A 22,785-nucleotide genomic window follows, 5' to 3' on the forward strand; every position below is an offset into this window, starting at 1 on the left:
TGTTCTTATACTTAAATCCCACCCAAATAGATTAGATTGTGTTGGAACGTATATGTCAGATTTCTCGTGGGGTTTAAATTGGGCTCTGCTACTTGGGCGTTGGGGGGGGTGGCTCAAGGGGGGTGGAAGGTCTCTGGCGCCCTCCCTCAGCTCGCACTCACTGTCCGCAGCTTCTTTCCTACCACATTCAAACATGGCGAAACTCTTTACGACCACTCCGCCACCTTCACCTCCATCCTCCTCCTCACCTTCATCCAAACAACCGCCGCTAAGATCTTCACCCTCCTCCTCATCTCCGGCACAGTGATGACCCGGGAGGATGGAGAAGTTGTCGGCGAGCCTGTCGGAGATCTCCTGGAGCCCGCTCGCGCTGCCTTTGGACGCGGTGGTCAGCAAGTTCCGTCTGCCCACTCTGGTCCGTCTGACCCACGGTAAGAGAATCCGACAGCCACGCAGGTGCTGCGCATGCTTCATTCTCGAAGCATATCGCTTTTAGGTTGTTTAAGCGTCTTTTTGACAGCGACGTTGGCTAACCTAAATGGCACTTGCTCGCCGTTCAGATGACAGAAACAATTCAAGTGTTGCAGTTAGGAAAACGAAATAAGACTCTACAACTCAAACGACTAAATTGTCTATGTTTACTTTGGACAAACTACGCCGGTTAAGTGCAAAGTTTAACTCTCGGTGTTTAAGGCGAGCGAAAATGTTCCATGTTTCCGGTAAAGACTTAAAAAAAGAAAACGCAATTTTTGTAACATTTTGATTTTGATTTGTATGCAGTATAGTGGTATTTTAAAGTTGTTCCTTATTTTACTTATCAAAAATGTAAAAATATATGTCATGTATGACATCTTTTTTAAAAGTGAAATCCATTTCCGTCTCGCATCATTCACATTTGCTACTTTGAAGCGGTGTCAAAGTGTTCTTTGCTTCCGAGTTAATCTTAAACCAGCGCCTTGTTGAGGAGACGTGATATGATAGTCGTCTGTGTGTTTCTTGTAACACCTTTCGGTTGTTTCCGAAGTGAATATGTCGCCTGCACACCAGGGGGCTTGACTTTGGGAACGAGCGGTGTGGGTGTTCTGTCCAAGTTGTTCTGGTCCAGAGCTGCCCGGAAAAGCCACAAAGTGTCTGTTGTGCTGCTAAAGTGCCGCGCAACTCTTTTCATATGTAAATGATGCAACGCGTCAGTAGATGCGCTGAATACTAAGGACCGAAGAGGGGAAAATCTCCAGCTTTGCGTCGTCGAGAAAAGCGTGTCACGCTCCATCGAAATGTACGACTACGCACCTTGCATTTGCTGCGCGCCCCCGCGATGCTGGCTGCTTGTTTCCGCAGCCAGACAACACAAATGATAATAAATCATATGCAGCTGAACATGCAGTTTTTCCATTTCATATTGGCAACAACAGTAAACACAAGAGCTTTACCTGCATAATTTTTCACCATGCAGATGGGGTATTTAATAAATAAACCCAAAATACACTAGCAGTGCCTCTTCATGGTCTCAGAAAGGCAGCAGGTTGCAAAAGAGAGACTGGAAGAGTCACAGAAAGGCTCTGAAGTCCCTGGAAATTTGACATTTAATTCTTTGTTAAAGAACCTCAGTTGTGCAAAAAGTACTAAAACACCGAACCGTTGGACGTGCATTTAAAAGTTTCTGGAAGGTTAAATGAAGTTTCAGCTATAGTGCATTTTGGGGCCACCGTGCAATTTCACCTGAATTCTGAACTTTTTGTGAGTAGGCTATGTGTTAAAAAGTAAACTCAAGAGCAAAATGGCTATAAACTCAAGTGTGTACTCACCCCTCTTCACATTACGACTAAACACAGCATATCACCCCAAGCAAAACACCTGTGGACGAAATTGCTTTTTAAAAAGCATTGCGATATTTGTTTGGGTGTTTTCCGTTCCATCAAAGTGAAAATGGAAACACTTGTCCGGGTCTCACCGTGGCTCGATTTCAGACTTCTCTGTGTGTATTGACTGTGTAATCGCGGGTTGCCTATTTTACATTACTTAACTATTTATTGTGGCTTCGAAAACAAAAACCATGTTTGTGTATCAGGACTGCAGCTAATCGGCAATTTTTTTGTGGCTAATCCATTCATGCTTTTAGATATTTTTTGTGAATGTGCACGTGTGTGTGTGCGTGCGTGTTTTTCAGGTGAATGTGTTGAGGGTCTTTCAGAGGAGGATGTGGTTCTGCTCCACTCCTGTCGTCAGTGGACCACAGTGACGGCTCATAGTTTAGAAGAAGGTCATTACGTCATCGGGCCCAAGATTGACATCCCTCTACAATACCAAGGTGAGACGACGTACCTGATTGGCACTCTGACAGATATTTCGTACCTAAACTGAACATAAATGGTACCACTAAAATACACCATAAGAGACAATGGCCAGGAGTTTTGGACCAACTAAAATAGCTTGAAAAAAGGACATGCTGGGTATTTCTGCCCCCAAATTATCTTGCAAACCGCATAAAAGACAACACAAAATTTACTAGAACTTTTTAGGGAAAATGGCTAATTCCACACAAGCTGGACATTCTCACTTCGGGGTGTACTCACTTTTGTTGCCAGGGGTTTTGACATTGACTGTGTGTTGAGGTATTTGGTTAGGACGGTAAATGGACACTTATACATACTGTACATATAGACTGCTTTACATTGTAGACAAAGTGCCATTTCTTCAATTTTGTCCCATGAGAAGATACAATAAAATGTTGAGTGGCGTACTCGCTTTTGTGAGAAATTGCTAGTTTCCTTCTTTCCATTTTGTTGACCGCAATGCTGGATGTGGGACGCGTCCGCTCAGTATGACCTCACCGAAGCTCATCCCCTGCAATCCCATTCTTCCGACTGCTGGACCAGTCGTATTGTTCACTGTGTAACTGGAGCTTTATGCCTCCTCTTCATTGCTTCCTTTACTGATGCAGCGCTGATGTCACCTCACACCACTCCCGCCTCCCTGGCTCCTTTTTGGGAAGAATGAGAGAATATTTGGGGTTAAGTGAAGGAAGGTGATTGTAGTCTGAGATAAGCACTTGACTGGGTTTATTGACAGATGAAGGGACCAAGCCTGGGTGATGCAAAATGGCGATTTGCTTGTTTCAAAGAAGAAATGTTTATGCTTTTCTTCCGTAAAACTGAGGAGACTATATTAAGTTGGATTCAATGTCAACAAGAAAAGTAGGGAAAGGGAATAGTGTCTTTTGGTTTCAATTATTGTTTTTTTTTTGTAGGGTGGTGAGGAAGATTTTTTTTTTTCTTCATTCGCATAACCATGAAATAAATCCACGGTGCAATTTAGATGCATGATTAATTTTTGAGCAACATCCAAATATGGCAGGTAACTGCAGACTGAATCACAAGCCACTGGCAGTGGTGAGCTAATGTCTGTGTGGTGACTTCATCCAGGAAGTCCAAATATGCTTAGGAGGAGAGCAATATAGGTTTCCCGCTGGGGATACACAACAGGATGCTCCTCTCTCTCTCTCTCGCTCTCTCTCTCTCTCTCTTCCCTCCTTCTCAAGTGATGACTGAGGTGTAGTGGACAGAAAAGCTGAATGATCCCATTCTCATGAATGGGTCTCTGAAAGTAAGTGGCGCCTCAGCCCATTCCTGGCCTTAATGCTTTTTGCCGTTGAAAAGAGGGATTAGCGGGACTTCATCTTTTGTAATCCTTCCAAAACAAAGCCTACATTATGCATAAAGGTGCATTGAAGCTTAGCTTGATGTCCCAATTTCACGTTATTTATAGCAAGTATTCGAACACAGTATTAGCGGTGTACTAGCTAGCTGCTAGCATCTAACGGTGGGACGTAAAAGGATTGGTATTCAATATGGTACCACTCAGTTCAAGAAGCTATGAAGCAATTAGTTTCTTGTTGTCATTTTGAATACATTTGAATGAACTTGTCAGTACTGTAAATATTGTAAAAGTTCGTTTAGACTAGGCGTCACCAATGTGGTGCCCACGGGCAGCAGGTAGCCCCCAAGGACGTGATGAGGAGCGTGCGGTCCTGTTCTAAAAATAGCTTACCGGTGATGGGACATTGTCATTTTCTAGGAATGTTGTCGAAGCGATCATTTTGAAAGTGTAAACACTGCCAGAGATCTTTCAAAATAAAGTGTTGCATATTGATATTTGTTTCATAATTATTGCCAGAAGTCATTAACATGAACAGTCTAAACATAAATGAATTCAATTTATTATTAATAATAAGATATTGCATTATTCAAGGTAACGAGGTTAGTTAACGAAAGAACTAAAACTAAAATTGAAAAAAACATTTTCATTAACAAAATAAAATAAAAATGAAAATGCTTTTAAAAAGGCGAAAAATGACTGACGAAAACTATAATGATAGTGAAAATGTCCCTCATTTTCATCTTTGGTAGTTAATTGAATTACCAAAAATTTGGGGTTCATTTTAAATGATAGTTAGTATTTATTTCGCTATTACTGCACGGCCGTTAGCCAGAAAAAGAGGAGGTCGAACAGTCGTTTGGGAGTTGTAGTCCTCTTCATATGTGTGTTGCACAGAAGCAACAGTCTCAAGCAGCACCCAATTAAAAAGAGCCAACAGATGACGTCGCTCCAAGAGACGAGTTTGGCTCGAATGGCTCCCCACCTTTTTGTTATCTAACTCAGCCCGAAATGCACCGCTAGTTAAAGTGCTTTCCTTTTTTGCTTCATACATGAAAAAATATGAATGTACAGTATATTAAATAGTTCACTGTACACCCAGGTTTCAAACTTCTCAACAAGAATTCAAGCAATGAACCACTTTCGAAGTTGGCAAGGGGGATGTTGGGGTGCACTATTTGCTGGTATTGTTCTGTGCTGTCTTGTCCTGGGAGCTGTTTGGCTTGAAACTTGGTTGGAGCTTGTGGGGGAGAATGCAGCGAAGAATGAAGGAGGGACTTTCTGCCAAATAAGATGCTGGAGTTTGGTATTCTGCTCTGCCTCTCAGACAACAACAAAAATCTCATCTCTCTCTCTCTCTCTCTCACCAAGACCCTTTGGGGGTTCTCAGGATTCAATCCAACATCCACACAGCATTCAGATTAACCTGTACGTGAACGAGCGAGAAGGCAATAGCATCTTAAAATAAAAATGTTCTTTATGGGTAACTTGGGGCCACTTGAACCGAACTCAAAAAGTAGCACCGATCAAACAAAAACAAACAGCGTTACTAGTCTGCAACGCTGCCTGCTTCCCATCACCGAGTGGGAAAGATTTACGGACGAAGGAGGCCACGAGGAAATGAAAGAAAGGCGGAGGGTTGTGTGTGTGTGTGTGGGGCGGGGGGGGGGGTCTGCGTGAGTGTGTAAGTGTCTCCATGGTGATGTGTCTCTGCTCTGCGTGAGAATGGGGGTCCTTTACCGGTTGCCATGACGACCCTGTCGACTGTCGATTGGCTCCAAAGCTGGTGCCAGGTCAGAGGTCACTGAGGTGTCTTTGTGCTCCCGTCATCCAAAATTGTGTGTGCAGCAGATGTGTTTTTGTAAGAAGAAGAATGTTGAAAGGTGTCAAAGGGGACACAAAATATTTCTTACTTTCGTTACTAATCGACTCTTTTGTACACTTTATCTCTTCATTCTTGTATGTCAATGATACCTGCATGGAAATGGCCTTAAACGGAAGTCAACCGAAACCTTTTTTTCCAGAATGTTTTTTTTTTTTGAAGTTAGGATCATATATCGTATTTCAACTAGTGGGCCTGCATAGACCATATTCTGGAAAAAAAATATGTTTGAGTTGACTTCCGCTTTAACTCCTTTTACTCTTTATGTTGCTCTTGTCCCTCCACAGGAAAGTTCAAATTGTTGGATGAAGACAGAGACATCAGGGATCCCGTCCAGTATTTCTCCAGTGTGGAAGAGGTTGCTGGAGTGTTCCCCGACCGAGTCTTTGTCATGGAAACAATCACGTTCAGCGTCAAGGTTCATGCCTCGTTGCTTCTCTTTAGGAATGTGCAGACTTAACTACAGTTTCGACATTATGTACACTCACTGACCAAAGCGTTTGGTACGCATGCAAAATCACAGAGTTGTAAAAAGTTTGCCTTAAAGCGCAACTCTACCTAAACATATTTTTTTCAAGAATATGTTCCCAGCAGGCCCACTAGTTGAAACGCGGCATTCTGATTAATATTGCGTTTGTGGAATATAAGCTAATCAGCAAAATGCACTCATTTCAATAAAATTGTATTGTATTGTATTGTATGTTTAGACCTCTCTGGGGGCGGCCATTTTGTCTTCTGTCGACTGAAAATGACATCACAACTGCCCACAACGACCAATCACGGCTGACCTGTTTTCTGAATCTGAGCCGAATCTTAGGTAGCTCAGGGGGCGGCCATTTTGTCACTTCAGTCGACTGAAGACATCAAAGTTGCTCAGGGCTCAAATGACGACCAATCATGGCTCAGCTTCAGAAAACAGGTGAGCCATAATTGGTCGTTATCTGAGCCCTGAGCAACTCCGATGTCATTTTCAGTCTACAGAAGTGACAAAATGGCCGCCCCCTGAGCTAGCTAAAAACGGGTGGATTACCACTTTATCAGAACGCCTTGTTTCAACTGTTAGGCTTGCATAGAACATATTCTTGAAAAAAAAAACATGTTTGGGTTGACTTTCGCTTTAAATGAGAGTAAAGGCTGCTTGCATTCTTTGAATGGACTTCATTCACATATGGAATGCATGTGTGCAATTGCGCAGGTGGTTTCAGGGGAGTTCAGCGAGGACAGTGAGCCCTACAGCTTCACTCTGCAGGCTGGAGATGAGCTGTCACTCATGGGGAAGGCCGAGCTGCTCTGTGCCACGCCAACCAAGGAAAAGACAGGACTGAGTGCACTGTTGAGACGCCTGGGAAAGACTCCCCGAAGTAAGAAAGGATCATGTACACTCACCAGACTTTTTATTAGATAGTTTGCAGTGTACAACTGAGACTTCTTTGTAATATTTTGACCTCTGGCGTAGCTGTAAAGTACAGTAATTGAAATATTAGAAAGATCTAATTTGGTTAAATAGTAACAGATTAGACATACAATTTGGTCAATTTAGTTGTTTTTTTTTACAAATCAGTACTATTTGTCATTTCCTGAAAATAGCTTCTGAACTTCAATGATACAACCTATGATTTATATTTTTTTCCTTAAAGTGGAAGTCAACCCAAAATGTTTTTTCCAGAATATGTTCTGTGCAGGCCCACTAGTTAAGACAAGGCACTCTGATTAACATTGTTTGTGGAATATGACTTAAGCAGCAAAATTCACGCGGTTTTAGCCATCTCAGGGGGCGGCCATTTTGTCACTTCTGTCTACTGAAAATGACATCACAGATGCTCAGGGCTCAGCTAATGACCAATCATGACTCATCTTCAGAAAACAGGTGAGCTGTGATTGGTCGATACCTGAGCCCTGAGCAACTGTGATGTCATTTTCAGTTGACAGCAAGTGACAAAATGGCCGCCCCCTGAGATGGACAAAAATGGGTGGAATTAGACTAGTGTGTTGTTTAGCCAATGGAGGTGCATAGAACATGTTATTGTAAAGAACATTTTTGGATTGAGTTATATAAATAAAGTTGTATAGTATTGTATTGTATTGTGATGGTCAAATGAAACTTCATGAAGCACTTGATATTTTTTTACTCCTCTAAATGGCACTCTTGGTTTAAAGATGTAGTGGAAATTAATACATGTCCATTGCAATATCGTTTATCTTTAGACCAAGAGCACCGTCGAGAGCAGTGAAAAAATACCACAAGTGGCTCATGAAGCTTCATTTTCCCATCACTAAATATTGGTGCATGTGTACCCCAGTTAAATTGCAGATTGCATCATCACGAGCACCCTTTCTTTGTGTATAGGTAAAACTCCCTGCCTGGTGTGTATGAACCATCGCACCAATCAGAGCGTCAGCTTGCCTTTTGCCTGCCGTGGACGCTTTTGCACGCGCTCCCCTTTGGAGCAAGGCATGCTGGGCGGAGAGCACACAGTGCGCAGCATCATCGAGCGGGTCCGCCTCCCCGTCAACGTGTCGGTGCCGTCCCGCCCGCCGCGCAACCCCTATGACCGCCATGCGGTGCGAGAAGGCCACCGCTTCAAGCTGCTCAACATCGTCAGCAAGACGGTGGTACTCTGTATGGTACTTCGCCGACAGGAAGTGTCGCCCTCCCACTTCCTGCTGCTACGCTGCATGCCCCGGTTCGACGTGGCCGAGGCCTCCGCGCACACGGCGGCCCTGGAGAGCCTGCTTTTGCGACACGCCTTCGACCCCGACGCCTACTCTCGAGCTGTGAGGGAAACCCGTCCCGAGTTGGAGTGTATGACAGAGGAGTGTGTGAGCCCGCGACGCTCACGCATGTGCGTGTCGGCGCAGGACTCGTTGGCGCCGGCCCTGCAACAGCTGTCAATATGCAGCTACGGGGGCGGGGTCTCGGACAGCCTATCGCAGCGCTGCAGGGACTCTCTTGGGGTCCAGCTAGGGGAGGGAGCAGGTGATGATCGGGAGTATGTGACTCCTGAGTGGACCGAAGCTGAAATGAGGACCACTGAGGAGATACCTTATGAGGAGCTTTGGACCAATCAGAATGCGGACGGCCTAGGAAAGGAACCGAACCTCATTTCCTTCCATTCATCCTCCTCAATGGATGGCTCCCTGGGCACGGTGGTGACAACAGTGACTGCTCCACCGCCCGTACCGCCCAAATCTGATGCTGTGAGTTCGCCCACAACACACTCTTGCTGTTGAAGGCAGCATCCGCTTCTCAAGAGTGCGAATGCATCTCATGAATTATTAGCGATTTTGAACCTCATTTACACAAACAAACACTTCCTGGGAAGCTTGCCGTACACTTAAAACACATAAATGTCCACAATGTTTAAAATACTGATGGATAGTGATATTTCTCTACGCACACCACGGTTATAATAGTTTTGGAATTTTTCGCTAGTTTTCTTTCGTTTTGATGTTTTTAAAGCAAGTTTATTAGTTATTTTTTTCGAAAATGCTGCACTTTAAATGTTATTTATTGGAGTAGTTTTTTTTAAATACTAATATAATATATATGTGTATATATATGTGTGTATTTATATATATATATATATATATATATATATATATATATGCGTGTGTGTACATATATATATATATATATATATATATATATATGTGTGTGTACATATATATATATATATATATATATATATATATATATATATATATATATATATATATATATATATATATATATATATATATATATGCATATATATAAAAAGGTCACTAAGTATTGTGTAATAAAATAAAGTAAACTGCGATTCTCAAACGACTGTTTGACCGTCCTGATTCCGTACAGAATAAGTACGGCTGTACCAAAATAAATATGAACCCTATAATAGATATGAAAAATGAACCCTGAAAGCTAATTTACGGTATTAATTAACAAAGACAAAAACGAAATACATTTTCGGTAGATAGTTTTATAAACGTGGTATGTACAGTAGTTTCAGGTAGTTTTTTAAAAGCATTTGTTTTCATTTTAGTTTGTTAAAGAGGAAGTCATCCCAAGCATATATTTTTCCAGAATATGTTGTATGTAGGCCCACTAGTTGTAATACTGCATTCTGATTAATATTTCATTTGTGGAATATGAGTTAATACACCCGTTTTTAGCTAGCTCAGAGGGCGGCCATTTTGTCACTTTTGTCGACTGAAGATGACATCACAGATGCTCAGGGCTCAGATAACGACCAATCACGGCTTACCTGTTTTCTGAAGCTGAGCCACAATTGGTCGTTATCTGAACCCTGAGCAACTTCGATGTCATCTTCAGTCGACAGAAGTGACAAAATGGCCGCCCCCTGAGCTAGCAAAAAACGGGTGGATTTCTCATATTCCACAAACACAATATTGATCAGAATGCAACGTTTAGACTAGTGGGCCTGCATAGAACATTTGGATTGACTTCACTTTAACGAAAATGCTTTTTCAATTTTAGCACCCGTAAGTTATTTTATTCGTTTTCACACCAACCACTTACTTTAGGTACGCTCCATTTTAGGAAACTACAGTGCAGTGAACCCCCTGTTGACCAATTATGAGACTTGTTTTCTTTGATTTAAATGACACTTTTCAATCATGTGGGAATTCATGCCGCCATCTGAAAAAGAGCCTGGCTCACACCGTGTTCCTCGTTCCCTGAAATTGAGTCTGCCAAACTTTGTGTGTGCGTGTATGGAAAGAGCATAGTTAAGAATTTTGTCGGAAGTGTAAAGGTCACCCAAGTTTGACATTTACCGAGCAGAACACAAGGCAACAGTACACACACACACACATAGACCGCCCCTGCTGTGGTTTTCATTTTTTGTGCGTGTATGTGTGTGACTCTGTAGGTGAGAGAGGAGTGTCGCTACTTGATTGCTCCTCCAGTCCCTCCTCGCGGCTCTAAACTGGGCTCCATCTCCAGCCCCGCCCCCAGCCCCCCTGTCCCCCCTCGCTTCACCAAGGCCTCCACTTCCCCCAGACCTAATCTTTCCTTCTACTCCTCAGGACTGCAGGACAGGTACAGTCACCTTCCTTTGTAATTATTACTCTAGATTTTTTTTTCCTTCAATGGTAACAGATCATCATTTTTAAAAAATGTTTCATTTTTGTTCTTTTGTTATCAGCAGTAGAAAATGGGTTGGTTTCCCCAAAAACACCTGTTTCTGAATAAAAAGTGGAGAAAATTAGCTTTTTGTATTTTCAGTCAACAACAAGTGGCAAAATGGCCGCCCCCTGAGATGACTAAAAACGTGTGGATTTTACTGCTGAACTCATATTCCACAAACGTTTTATTAATCAGAATGCCATGTTTTGAACTAAACTACCTCCAAATTAAAATCCTTTAAGCAATTATTTTTGATTCGTGCTGATTGATGCCTGATGCTCATGTTAAATTTCCTCTGTCGGTTTCCAGCTGCTCGCACTCTCCAGATACTTCCCTCTACTGTTACCCATGTTCCTGGGCCGACTGTCCCGCCCCCAACCCCACCAACCCTGAGCCAGTCTCCACCATCCCCGCCGACACTACCGCCAACCCTCAGACGGCAAAAGCCACCTGGGCCGAGCCGTGGGTGGACTGCTTCACCGCCGGGCTTCGACTGAGACCCCCGCCCCCGCAAAGTCGCTTCGCCCCTTTCGGTGCTTTGAACCCTTTCAACCGGCAGTCCCCTTGCCCGTCACCTGAGCCGGCAGACAGTCCAGAATCCTCTCGAGGTGCAGAGGGAGGCGGGACGAGCGCAGGGGCGATCGAAGGTTCGCCCGCACCTGCCGACTCCGCCTGGCGTCCCCCCGCTGACTTGTCCGCGCTGTCGTTGGAGGAAGTGTCGGCCTGCCTGCGCTTCATCGGCCTGTCGGAGGCCGCCGTGTCTATATTCCAGAGAGAGCGAATCGATGGCAGCCTCTTGGTTCAGCTGACCGAGGACATCCTGTCGCATGACTTTCACCTGAGCCGACTCCATGTCACTAAGATCACCCAGTTCATACAAGGGTGGAGGCCCAAGATCTAACACGCACACATATTCCCTGTCAACCGATCCATATCACTGTGACTCTTACTCCAGTAGAGGTTGTAAACAAGCGGTACATTATGGACCAGTTAGGTAGGTACCCTTCATAACTAGTCACAAGAAAAGCTTACAAATTGCATATCAACCTGAACCAAACTATGACTTGGTAGAAGCGGGGCGAGAACGTGCCTTCTTAGCCATCCTAAATGTGCCTTCAACTGTGACCAAGAGAGACTTCAATGAAACCTGTCATTGGCTGTCACACGCAGACTTGTTTCCTATCGGAATCCCAGACCGGAACTGGTTCACTAACAAATGGCATGACCACGCTAAAGATATTTTATTGTGTCTAAGATGCCAAAAGGCATAGACACCCATGCAGGCAACGCATAAAGAATATTTAAAAAGTTACATAATGAAGTATTTTCACCACAGTAGAGGATTATGATCACATTTTGAGGGGAAGTCAACGCAAACATTTTTTTCCAGAATATGTTCTATGCAAGCCCACTAGTTGAAACAGGGCATTCTGATAAATATTGCGTTTGTGGAATAAGTGTTAATCCACTTGTTTTTCGCCTTCTCTGGCTGCATCCATTTTGTCTTCTGTCGACTGAAAATTAGGGATGGACCGATTATCGGTCGGGCCGATTGTCGGGGGGTGATATTTGGCATTTTGGCAATTATCGGCATCGGCCTTTTTTTTTCATTTTAAGGCCGATAAATTAAAAACTGCTTTATTCGTGCTTGCTGCAGCGTGCTTCTCCCTCTCAGCTGCACCACTGGCCCTGCCTGCATTGGTAGATTGGCCCGCCCAAAGCATCATTTGATTGGTTCCTTGCGCAGTGCGGAACAGCCAATCAGCGTAAAGCTGCGTGTGCGCTCCCTCTCTCTGTGTCTCCTGGACGAGCCAGGCACATTCGCGACGGGAGTCGGCGAGGTAGTAGTTCAAGGTAATGCAATAGACTCCGCCGAAATGTTAGTAAATGTCAGTCTACTATAACTCACTTGTAACATTGCTATGAACCCTTCTATGGCATATAAACACAAGGGGCAGTTCTGCTCGCCACAGTTAAGCTGCCTTGCGGCTCAAGCTAACCACTCCCCAATGCCAAACAGTTAATTTTCATTGTGAACGACATGGCTCCTAAGAGAAGTAAAGTTGCTTATCATATAGGTAAATGGTGATAAAAGTAAGACGTGAGTGCCAGTGTGTGCGTGTCTGTGTGCAAGACATGTCATGAAAAGCTAAACTCAACTTTATTTATAGAGCACTTTAAAACAACCACCGCTCCAGGTGCTGTACATGGTGCAAAAATTGACGGCAAAGTACTGCATGTGACAGCCCGGTCTTGGAAACATGCTTACTGGTTAGTATCTGCGTTGGGGATTCACTTTTGTGTTTTTGAACTTTAAAACAAAGATGTGTGAAAGATAAACATTTCAGTTATAGTGGATTTTTAGAAAACTATTTACTGTAAGGAGATGTTTGTTTTCATTGAACTATAAGACATGCAGCTGAGCCTGGGAGCTCCTTGCACTTTTTTGTGCAACTTAAAACAAAGTTGTCTATCTTTTAAGATCTAGAAAAGCTTGAACATCTAGTAAATCACTAAAGTTTTTTAATAAACATGGGCTTAAAGGCATTTAAACGAAGTCAAGTGTTGGAGTTTTTATTTTTCATAAATTTGACACCATTTTACCCCTTTTTTCTACAAATATCGGCTTCAAATATCGGTCATCGGCCGCCTTGACTACTAATAATCGGTATCGGCCCTGAAAAAAGCATATTGGTCTATCCCTACTGAAAATGACATCACAACTCCTCATAATGACCAATCACGGCTCAGATTCAGAAAACAGGTCATCCATGATTGGTCGTTGTGAGCAGTTGTGATGCTTTTTTTTTTGTCGACAGAAGACAAAATGGCCGCCCCCAGAGATGGCTAAAAACGAGTGCATTTTGCTGCTTAACTAATATTCCACACACAAAATCAATCAGAATGCCGTGTTTCAACTACTGGGCCTGCTGTGAACACATTCTTGAAAAAAATTTGGAGTTGACTTCCGCTTTAAGTTGCTAAAAGTAATTTACAGTGTCTTTTTCAGACAATTAGAAACCTCAAAAGCATCTTTTTTGTTTTGTACCCTTCTACTGAAAGATAATTAGAAGCCATCTGCAATTCATAAAACCAATACATTTGCAGCATTCTGTCATGGGTGACATTTTTTGTTATAGGACACAATGTTGTTGTTTTTTTTTAACATTCCGTACTTGGTTAACACACACTGTTGTTCTGTTTGTAGTCGTGTGACTTTTGACCCCTCAAAAATATAGTTTCTAAAATGTACCTCAGCTCACTTTGAAATGCTTAATTTAGCCATGCATAAATGATTAAATTAAATCATGCTTGATTATAATGTATGTTGACATTCTGATTTCATTTCATCAGGAAATGTAATGAAGTATTGAACACAATGTTTTTGTCTTTCAATATGTGTTATTTTAAGATTACTGATGATTGTGTGGTAATTATGCGGTTAAATTTTGTATTAGTAAAGGTAAGTAAATTCTCTCATGCTCTTTTTTCCTAAACTGTAATTAAAGTCACAGTTCCGTTTCACTGGGAATAGAAAGAGTGTAAAAATACATTGAAGTATGTGCAAGACAAAAAAGGAATGCCCAAGTCTTTTTATTCAGTACCTGTTTTGCTACGTCAACATACTGCAGCTGCAACCATAGTGGAGTCAAATGTCCAAATTGCTAAACAATAACATTAATTATCACAATTATCACATTAATGTTACAAAAGCATGGTTTAAAAACAAAGAAAAAAAACGTTTCTGCTCTATTTGGGCTGTGTCCTGTTAAATGAATAATTCAAGCATCTGTAGTCAAAAACAAACCAGTTCTCTCAGACATGCCCACAAATATATATATTTTTTAATTCTTTAAATTTGATCTCTAATAAGCTCAATATTTATATTTTTACACAGAGGAGACTGACTTCAAAATTGAAGTCGAAAATGTGGCGGTATGGTGGGCTCGTGCTTGTAAAGGTTTTCTCCGAGTAGCCAACTACAATTTCTTGTTCTACGTTGTCCATAGATGTTGTTTGTCTCTATATGTGCACTGGAATTGCCTCATGTCCAAAGTCAGCTGGGACGAATTCCAGTTACCATCTGATGAGAACAAGAGCGATATAAAATGGACGGATGGATCACCGAAGGCTCATTAACGAGTTGGGTACAATCAAATAAAACAAACAAACTCAATTACAATCACAGTCGGCGTCACACTTCGACTGGTTGCGTGGTTCTGTTACAAAACAGTGCAAGAACATCACAGCCATATTAATTTAATATTTGGAAAAAAGTGACCTGCTTTAAGTGGACACTTCATTAGGTACGGCAAATGCAATCCAATACAAAAGCACTATGAACATTTCTCTCTTCATAAAGATGATTTTCATAGACAAAAAAAATGGTGTCTCTACATGAGCAGGGAAAAAATATTGGTTGGGTGGAATGAAGTTGTACACCAATGAAACTACAACAGTAAATTTCCTTTTCAAATTAAAATGATTATTGGAACACTTGACTCATCTCTTGTACCCAAAGCCCAATGCACCTCATTTTATAAGCTCAACTCGTTAGTGACAAATTTCTACTAAATTTGACCTTGAAAAAGTCCTTCACAAGCATTGTCTGTTTTGGGAAAAACGTTAATGAGCAAAAACGCTCCCGAGAAGCTAGCAAAAGCTACCGAAATGGACGGTACACAACAGAACACTAACAACATTGTAAATAGCTAGAATTGTGAACTTTGCAGCAAAAGAGATGCTGTTATTTTGGAAAAATTGTAACAACAAGGTTAACTTCTGTCTTACACCAGACAAGTGGATCCAGTCATGCTTATTAATCCTGACCCACATTTATCATGATGAATGGTGCGATCAGTTATGGAACGTCTTGCTGGAGTCTTTAGCGTGGTCCAGTAAGAGCTGGCACGGTGTGAACTGGTTCCCGTAGACTTCCTCGAAACGCCTCATGGTGCTGACGAGACGATTTGCGCCGAATGAGTCTACAAACCTGAATGGGCCTTAATGCACACAGCAGCAAAGATGGTTCAAAATAAGCAAACCGCTCACTTGTAGATTTAGAGGGGCTGGCCCTAAAACCCAGTGTGAACTCATTTCTTTGGGTAATGATGTGAACGTGTGTTTGTGCAACTTACCACCCAGGCAGGGAGGAAAGCCAAGTCCAAACACAGCCCCAATGTCTCCCTCTACTGGATTTGTCAGGATTCCCTCCTGAAGACACATGACGGCCTCGTTCACAAAGCGAGACACAAGCCGGTACTGGACGTCAGAGTCTGAAGAACTGCGACAAACAAACAAGGTGACTTTTAGAGACTTTGAACTGAGGGACTGACTACCTTATCAATACAAAGCAGAGGATGTCGCCTTACACGGCGGGAGGGGCAGTGAGTTTGTATTTTTGGAGAATTGCTTCGGCATCAGAATTCACACTCTTGTCTTTTTTTCCTTTGCCATAGATGAAACAGCCTTTTCCCGATTTACGACCTATCGAAGAAGATAAGTACACCGTAAGCGCACAAAAACACTGCGATAAAGCATTGTAATGGTGTCAAAAGTGTTAGTAGGTAGGACAGACAAGTAGGACAGAGCCAAACTGAATAGAAAATACTGATAGCAAAACCCTGAGAATAAAATATTTATGGGGGAACCATTTGTAATATTATGAGAATATATATATATATATTTTTTTTTGGGGGGAGCCAAGCAGTTCCTTTTGTATTCTAGAGACCTGTTATATTGATTGGGAATTATTATTAAAAATGCCACTCTCATATCCTTGCATGTACTGTATACATTAAATTAATAATAATTAACAGTTTTCTTTAAAGAGGAAGTCAACACAAATTTTTCAAGAATATGTTGTATGCAGGCCCGATAGTTTGAACAAGGCATTCTGATAAATATTGCGTTTGTGGAATAAGAGTTAATTACCTGTTTTTAGCCGTCTCAGGGGGCGGCCATTTTGTCACTTCTGTCGACTGAAAATGACATCACAATTGTTCCGGGCTCAGGTAACGAGTAATCACAGCTCACCTTTTTTATGAAGCTGAGCCATGATTGGTGGTTACCTGAGCAAATGTGATGTCATTTTCAGTAGACAGAAGTGACAAAATGGCTGCCCCCTTGAGATATACAGTATTATATATTAATCAGAATGCCTTTTTCAACTAGTGGGCCTGCATAGAACATATTCTGGAAACAAATATGTTTGGGTTGACTTCCTCTTTAGAAAAAAAAAATAAAATAAAAAAAAAACAGGTCCTACTTGCTTATTTCCTTCTCTAATGAGGGCAAGCGCAGGGAAACGGATGGGTGAAAATTCTACCTTTAAATCCTTTCTCTACCATGGTCTTAAGAACCTCCACATTTCCACCTCCAAAGCGAGTACCAAAAGCTTTGCCAAGATCCTAGAATCAAATACATAGAGTATATGTTACACATGATTATGTATAATAATACATTTTCTCTGAGTGCAAGGAAGCGCGGACTTCCCTGACAGCAGGGCTCCATGTCAGGGTTGAATCACACGACTCTGGCATTAAACGCCTCGAGAGGATGACAGTAGCGGTACCTCGGCCACATGAGCTGCCACGTCGATACCGACTTCATCAGCAAGCGTCGCCGCGCCGACCGGGAAGCCAAAGCTGGTTGTCAAGTTGTCAAGCTTCTTTGGACTCACCCCCTCCTGTGTTACATACAAATCAAGGTCACTGTTGAGTGGCTATTTTAGTACGTGATGAGGAAAAAGGCCGTTTGTGCCCATCGTTACTCGGGTTGCCAGATCTGTGGAAAATCCTTGCTTACCTGAAGCACCCTGACAGCTTCTGCCAACATGGGAGCCAAGCAGCGAGTGGTGTAAAAACCAGGACCGTCCTGTAAGCGGGTAGCAGCGACAAATCGATACACGCACGCACTTAGAACCACGTTGTTTTACAAATTCTTTTTATGTTGTTGTTGACACAGCTCCCGTTTGACCATCCCACCCACGCGGTGGCAAAACAAGCCTGATGCTGCTCTTACCCCGACAACAATGACGATCTTGCCCTGTCTGAGGCCCACACTCACAGCCGAGGCCAGCGTGTCCTTGGACGTTTTATCGGTGGTGATGATCTCCAGCAGCTGCATCTTGTCCACTGGTGAGAAGTAGTGCATGCCAATCACCTGTGCATCACGTAATCACATTAAGTGCTGGCAGCAAAACACATCTCGGCTCATTCCGTATTCATTCCGCTGTTATTTTCGTTCATCAAAAGGGTACCAACATGTGTACAAAAAAAAGAACACTGTACACACTTGTATCCACTGTGAGACAAAGAACAGGCTCTGTTATGTTCTGGGGCTGATTTGCTAAATTCGGTGTCTCGTAAACCTGTGCTGGGTGCAAATGAAAAATTTAAAGCGTTCTCGCCTGTCAAAAAGCTTGGTCGCAGATGCAGGTCATGGGTCTTCCAAAAAGATATCGGCTGAAAGACCGATTACCGGCCGGGCCGATTATTATTATTTTCGCAATTGCTCAAAGATATGTGAAAGTTTGACATTTCTGCCATTTTGAAATTTTGGAGGACATCATTTAACTGTGGAAAACTATATGGAGCTATTGTTTATAAGTTTTCATGTAACTTTTTCAGACATGATGATGACCCTGGGTGCTCCCTGAACTTTTTGCTAGAATTTGATAACAAAGATGTATATTGTCAAAAATACGTAGGCCTAGTAATAATAACAATAATAAAAATAAAAAAATCAACATTATGCAAATCTGAAATTTTGTTCAATAAACATATGCACAAAGATGCTTCAACAAAGTTAAGAGTTTTATTTTTTTATTTTTTTTATTTTGATGCCAATATTTTTCTTTATACTGAAAATGAATATCGGCCTCCTTGACTACTAATAATCGGTATCAGTATTGGCCCTGAAAAAACATATCGGCCTATCTCTAATATCGACACAGACACACAGCTAAGAAAATAATATAATAGCTAACAACAAAAACATTTAACTATTTTGAAGAACCGGGATATGAATACTATTGGTCATGTGTAAAAGAAGTTGAAACTTACAGACTGGAGAAAGCATCCCTCAAACCTGAGAAGGCTGGAGCAAGTTGGTGCAAAATATGTTGGGATATGCTAAAAATCGGGAATTGTTTGAATGCAGTGTTTCCCTGAAACGATTGCGCAATAAAAAATTAAGCTAAGGCTACCATCATTTTTCTTTTTTTTTTTGTCCAATCCATTTTCATTAGTTGCTTATTTAAAGATAATTCTGTTGCCCCGCACAAAAATAAAACAATGCTTGATATTCATTGGTTAACTTTCTTTTTTTTTTTAATAAATTGATGCGTACTGTTAGACAAAAAAAGCAAATCAATATAAATGTTACTAATTGAACGGACACTGTGTGTTGTCAAACAAAAGTTAGCTCTTGGATTGGATGTCATTGGATTATGCGAGTGGTCGTGTCGTTTGTGTATACATGCAGTATGTGATGACGAAAAGCGCATTCCCACCTTTTCAGGCCGTTTGCTTGCAGCAGCAATATCCTTAATGGGCAGTGCTGAAGTGTTGGAGGCAAACACGCAGTGAGGAGGGATCACCTGTTGACAGAGGTGGAAAACTAGCAGGGCGAAATGCCATACTTAGCATCGGTGCGATCGGGATGTCCTTACTGCTTCTATCTCCTTGAGGACTTTGTGTTTAACGTTGATATCCTCGAACACGGCCTCGATCACCATGTCGGCAGACGAGAAGCGTGTGAAGTCCAGTTGGGCCGAGAGGTTGGACAGCGTAGCGTCGCGCTCAAAAGAGGACAGCGCCTTCTTCTTCACCTTCGTATCGAGACTAACGATAACAACGGATTGAGATGAATCCCCCCCTCTTATGATTAGTTGCCAATTAGGACGAAAATGTCAAATGAGTGCAAATATTACCCTTTGTAGACCTGATCTTCTCCTCTGCTGATGCCCTCAACTGTGGTGTCCTTCAGTATGGTGTTGAGTCCTTTGTCTATGGATACCTGAGCAATACCTGCACCCATCAGTCCTGCACCCAGGATTGCAAGAGTCCTGGTAGCAAAAGAGCATACAGCAAATTGTCAGCGGGACTATTTGGTGGGTGGATCTGCGAAGCTCAATCAAACCGCATGGCTCTTACTTGGCTTCCTTTTTCGGGGTCCCAAATCGGTTCTTCTTACAAGTCACTTGACCGTGGTAAAGGCCGATCAAAGCTTTGGACTCTGATGTCACAGCCAGTTTACCGAAGTTCTGCGTAAGAGTCAAAAGTAGAGAAGAGATAAAGTTAAAAATACAATCCGAAGAGGTCCTCAAGCTCTTTATGGTCTTCCTTCAGAAACCAGGCTCCTCTCCAGTGGAAACATTGTGAAGCTATCTCCCGAGGGAAGTAGACACTCGCTTTATATTTAAGAGGACTAGCCTGTTTGATACATTTATATTTAGGACTGACTGTTACGGGACTAGACTGCTCAGGGACGTCCCATGACGCAAAAAGCTCCTCTTTTTCCATCAATCCATTTGGATTTATTTCAGCAATACAACTTTATCTTCTCCCTACTTTACGTTTTCTTCTCCTATCCCTTAAAGAGGAAGTCAACCCAAACTAATTAATATTGTGTTTGTGGAAATATGGTAGCTAGTGACAGTATTGTTTAGGGATAGACCGATTATAGGCCGGGCCGATTATCGGCGCTGATATTCTGCATTTTGACGAATGTCGGCGTCGGCCATTTTAGAAAGATGTTGGCTGATAATAAATCAATTTAAAACTGTGTTGAAATCAAAACAAAGATATGTGAAAGTTTAACTTTTCTCTCATTTTGAAATTTTGGAGGACTTCATTTAACTGTAGAAAACTACCGGCATATGGAGCTATTTTTGAAGTTTCCATTTAACTTTTGAAGACATCCCGACGACCCTGGGCATTCCCTGAACTTTTTGTTAGAATTTGATAACAAATATGTAAAAATATAGTGAAAAATGTATAGTAATAATAATAATTTAAAAAAATCTACATTATGCAAATCTGAAAAATTGTTCAATAAACAAATGCTTGCAAACATTTCAACAAAGTTAAAGAGTTAATTTTTGTTTTTATTTTGATGCCAATATTTTCCTTTTTTTTCCTGAAAATACATATCGGCTCCAAATATCGGTTATTGGCCTTGCCGTTATCTACCCTGAAAAAAACATATCGGTCTATCTCTAGTATTGTTTAACATTCTATATCATTTATTATATATTACATTATATCATATCTAACTTCATGACTTTACCCACAAATTTCATTTGTGAAATAAGAAAGACAATAAACATACCTCAGCTTCAGCCTGATAGCCTGCTTCTCTTCCCTGCTCCACTCCAGTCTTGACCGACTACATGAATGCAGAGTGTCGCGCACGTACACACACACACACACAATATTTGAGTCCTGTGTTTTAATTCTACTGCTGATTGCCACATTCTGCACTGACTACCTCAATGATTTTGACAGGAGCGGGGTAGAGTCCTTTAGTCTGTTTCTGAACCTTCTCACTGACCGTCTTGTAGATTTTCTTCTTTACTGGGCCGAGATTCATCACTGTGTCCTGCAGCTCTACACACAAAGAAAGTTAATGTCCTTGTGGACATTAAACAGGAAAGTATCTCTTCTCGTGAGAATTTGGACGACCACAACCAACGTCACTTACTTTGAATGACACTTTTCTTTTTTGCAAGGGGGACCGTCATATTGGCGATACCTTTGGCCACGCCTACTGCCACTTCCTCCAAGTAGTCGATCGTTCTCTCCTCTGCCGGCTTCACACCAGGACCTGGAGTGGTTATTTAGAGTCATTACATCAAAAGGGAAGTATGATTTCAGTACCTGAATAAAACAAAACATAAACACTGGCAAAACGGACAGAATGTGCTTACAGTATATACTGGCTGCATTTACATCAACATTGTAATATGATATCGTATTCGTACTTAAATTTCAGAAGTAATGACAGAAACTATGGAAGTTAGGACACATTCCATGAGACTGAATAATATCTTTTAATATACATTAATTTCTGTTTTTTTGAATCCAACTATGCTGCAAGATGTATTTGAGCGGCCTTCCTTTTTTTGTCATATTATTCAAGGTTTGTTTCCTATTTCCCTCTTTATTGACATTAACTTCATGTAAAGGAAAATAACATGATGAAGAAATGTGTGGCATCATGAATGGAATGAAGGCAACTCATAAATATGCTTGATGAGCCGTTGACATTCTTTGTTGTTGATATAGCTTGTCCAATAAAATGTGGAAGAGCACATACCCAGAGGGTCCACAAGCTGGTGCACTAAGCCCATCTTCTTAGCTTTATCGGCACGGATATTCCTGCCTGTCAGCATCATGTCGAATGCTCCAGGGAGACCCACCTACACGCACACACACACACACACACACACAAATACGTCAACTGATATGCCCCTTGAGAGGCTTGACCTTAAAATACTCGAGTGTAATTTATTTGCCACTAGCGCAACAATGTGGCAAAGCTTATTAGTAACGACTGATTAACATGGGTATGTGTTGCTATACCATTTGGGGTAGTCTCTGGGTGCCGCCCGCTCCAGGCAGTAGTCCGAGCATGACCTCTGGTGTGCCCAGTATTGTTTTCCGACTTTTGGTAGCGATTCGATACTGGCAGGATATGGCAAACTACACAGAAGTCACAAGGGTTCACCTTAAACAGATATTTCCAATTTATTCCGGCTATTTCAGACGTATGTGCGTGCGCGCGCGCAAACGCACCTCAAGGCCTCCGCCCAAACAGGAGCCATTGATGGCGGCAACAATGGGGATGGGAGAATTCTCAATCTTCTCGAACATTTTCTGACCTTCCTGAGAGAGACGGGTTACTTCCTCACTACTTTTACAGGCCTGGATCATACTGAGAAGAAAGGAAAGGACGCACACGGTGGACAAATGCTCGTGAAATCTCCTTTTTTTTTTTTAAAGTTTGTGTCCAGGGACGACACCCATTACATAACAGTGGACACAATATTGCTTTTATGCAATATGCTCTACATCATCACACAAAAACTCTTGTTAGCAAAAACTGAATGTGC

General features: G+C 41.9%; 2 protein-coding genes and 1 long non-coding RNA gene across 5 annotated transcripts in view; 2 read left to right on the forward strand and 1 right to left on the reverse strand.

Moving 5' to 3' along the window:
- On the forward strand, positions 1 to 16,576 carry garem2 (GRB2 associated regulator of MAPK1 subtype 2). 3 transcript variants are annotated; one of them, XM_086018499.1, is made up of 10 exons: positions 1 to 431; positions 2,168 to 2,308; positions 5,824 to 5,954; positions 6,732 to 6,897; positions 7,884 to 8,734; positions 10,411 to 10,580; positions 10,977 to 12,521; positions 12,839 to 12,938; positions 15,813 to 15,969; positions 16,127 to 16,576. In XM_086018499.1, exons 1-7 carry the CDS (start codon positions 320 to 322, stop codon positions 11,566 to 11,568), a joined length of 2,163 nt encoding a protein of 720 aa, XP_085874625.1. In that variant the 5' UTR covers positions 1 to 319; the 3' UTR covers positions 11,569 to 12,521; positions 12,839 to 12,938; positions 15,813 to 15,969; positions 16,127 to 16,576. The 3 variants fall into 3 exon arrangements, with proteins under 3 accessions (XP_085874625.1, XP_085874626.1, XP_085874624.1); XM_086018500.1 differs by lacking the exon at positions 12,839 to 12,938 and having other exon boundaries at positions 16,127 to 16,575; XM_086018498.1 differs by having other exon boundaries at positions 10,977 to 12,938; positions 16,127 to 16,574.
- hadhaa (hydroxyacyl-CoA dehydrogenase trifunctional multienzyme complex subunit alpha a) overlaps positions 14,246 to 22,785 on the reverse strand; it is an 11,632-nt gene continuing 3,092 nt past the window's right edge. The window contains exons 5-21 of the mRNA XM_086018497.1: positions 22,469 to 22,607; positions 22,256 to 22,375; positions 21,990 to 22,092; positions 21,375 to 21,497; positions 21,162 to 21,280; positions 21,003 to 21,059; positions 19,826 to 19,935; positions 19,603 to 19,737; positions 19,342 to 19,513; positions 19,183 to 19,269; positions 17,691 to 17,831; positions 17,475 to 17,543; positions 17,242 to 17,355; positions 16,996 to 17,077; positions 16,040 to 16,154; positions 15,806 to 15,951; positions 14,246 to 15,670 (exon numbers count right to left, since the gene is read on the reverse strand). Of these exons, the coding sequence (XP_085874623.1) occupies positions 15,525 to 15,670; positions 15,806 to 15,951; positions 16,040 to 16,154; positions 16,996 to 17,077; positions 17,242 to 17,355; positions 17,475 to 17,543; positions 17,691 to 17,831; positions 19,183 to 19,269; positions 19,342 to 19,513; positions 19,603 to 19,737; positions 19,826 to 19,935; positions 21,003 to 21,059; positions 21,162 to 21,280; positions 21,375 to 21,497; positions 21,990 to 22,092; positions 22,256 to 22,375; positions 22,469 to 22,607 (1,978 nt within the window). The 3' untranslated portion in view covers positions 14,246 to 15,524. The remainder of the gene's footprint in view (positions 15,671 to 15,805; positions 15,952 to 16,039; positions 16,155 to 16,995; positions 17,078 to 17,241; positions 17,356 to 17,474; positions 17,544 to 17,690; positions 17,832 to 19,182; positions 19,270 to 19,341; positions 19,514 to 19,602; positions 19,738 to 19,825; positions 19,936 to 21,002; positions 21,060 to 21,161; positions 21,281 to 21,374; positions 21,498 to 21,989; positions 22,093 to 22,255; positions 22,376 to 22,468; positions 22,608 to 22,785) is intronic.
- On the forward strand, positions 16,816 to 21,979 carry LOC147127892 (uncharacterized). The gene is made up of 3 exons (XR_015083803.1): positions 16,816 to 17,545; positions 17,634 to 17,806; positions 21,235 to 21,979. It is a non-coding gene; the product is annotated as an uncharacterized LOC147127892 (long non-coding RNA).

The sequence above is a fragment of the Filicampus tigris genome, chromosome 20, assembly GCF_054856515.1.
Source record: "Filicampus tigris isolate MCC_2025a chromosome 20, RoL_Ftig_1.0, whole genome shotgun sequence".
Lineage (NCBI taxonomy): Eukaryota > Metazoa > Chordata > Actinopteri > Syngnathiformes > Syngnathidae > Filicampus > Filicampus tigris.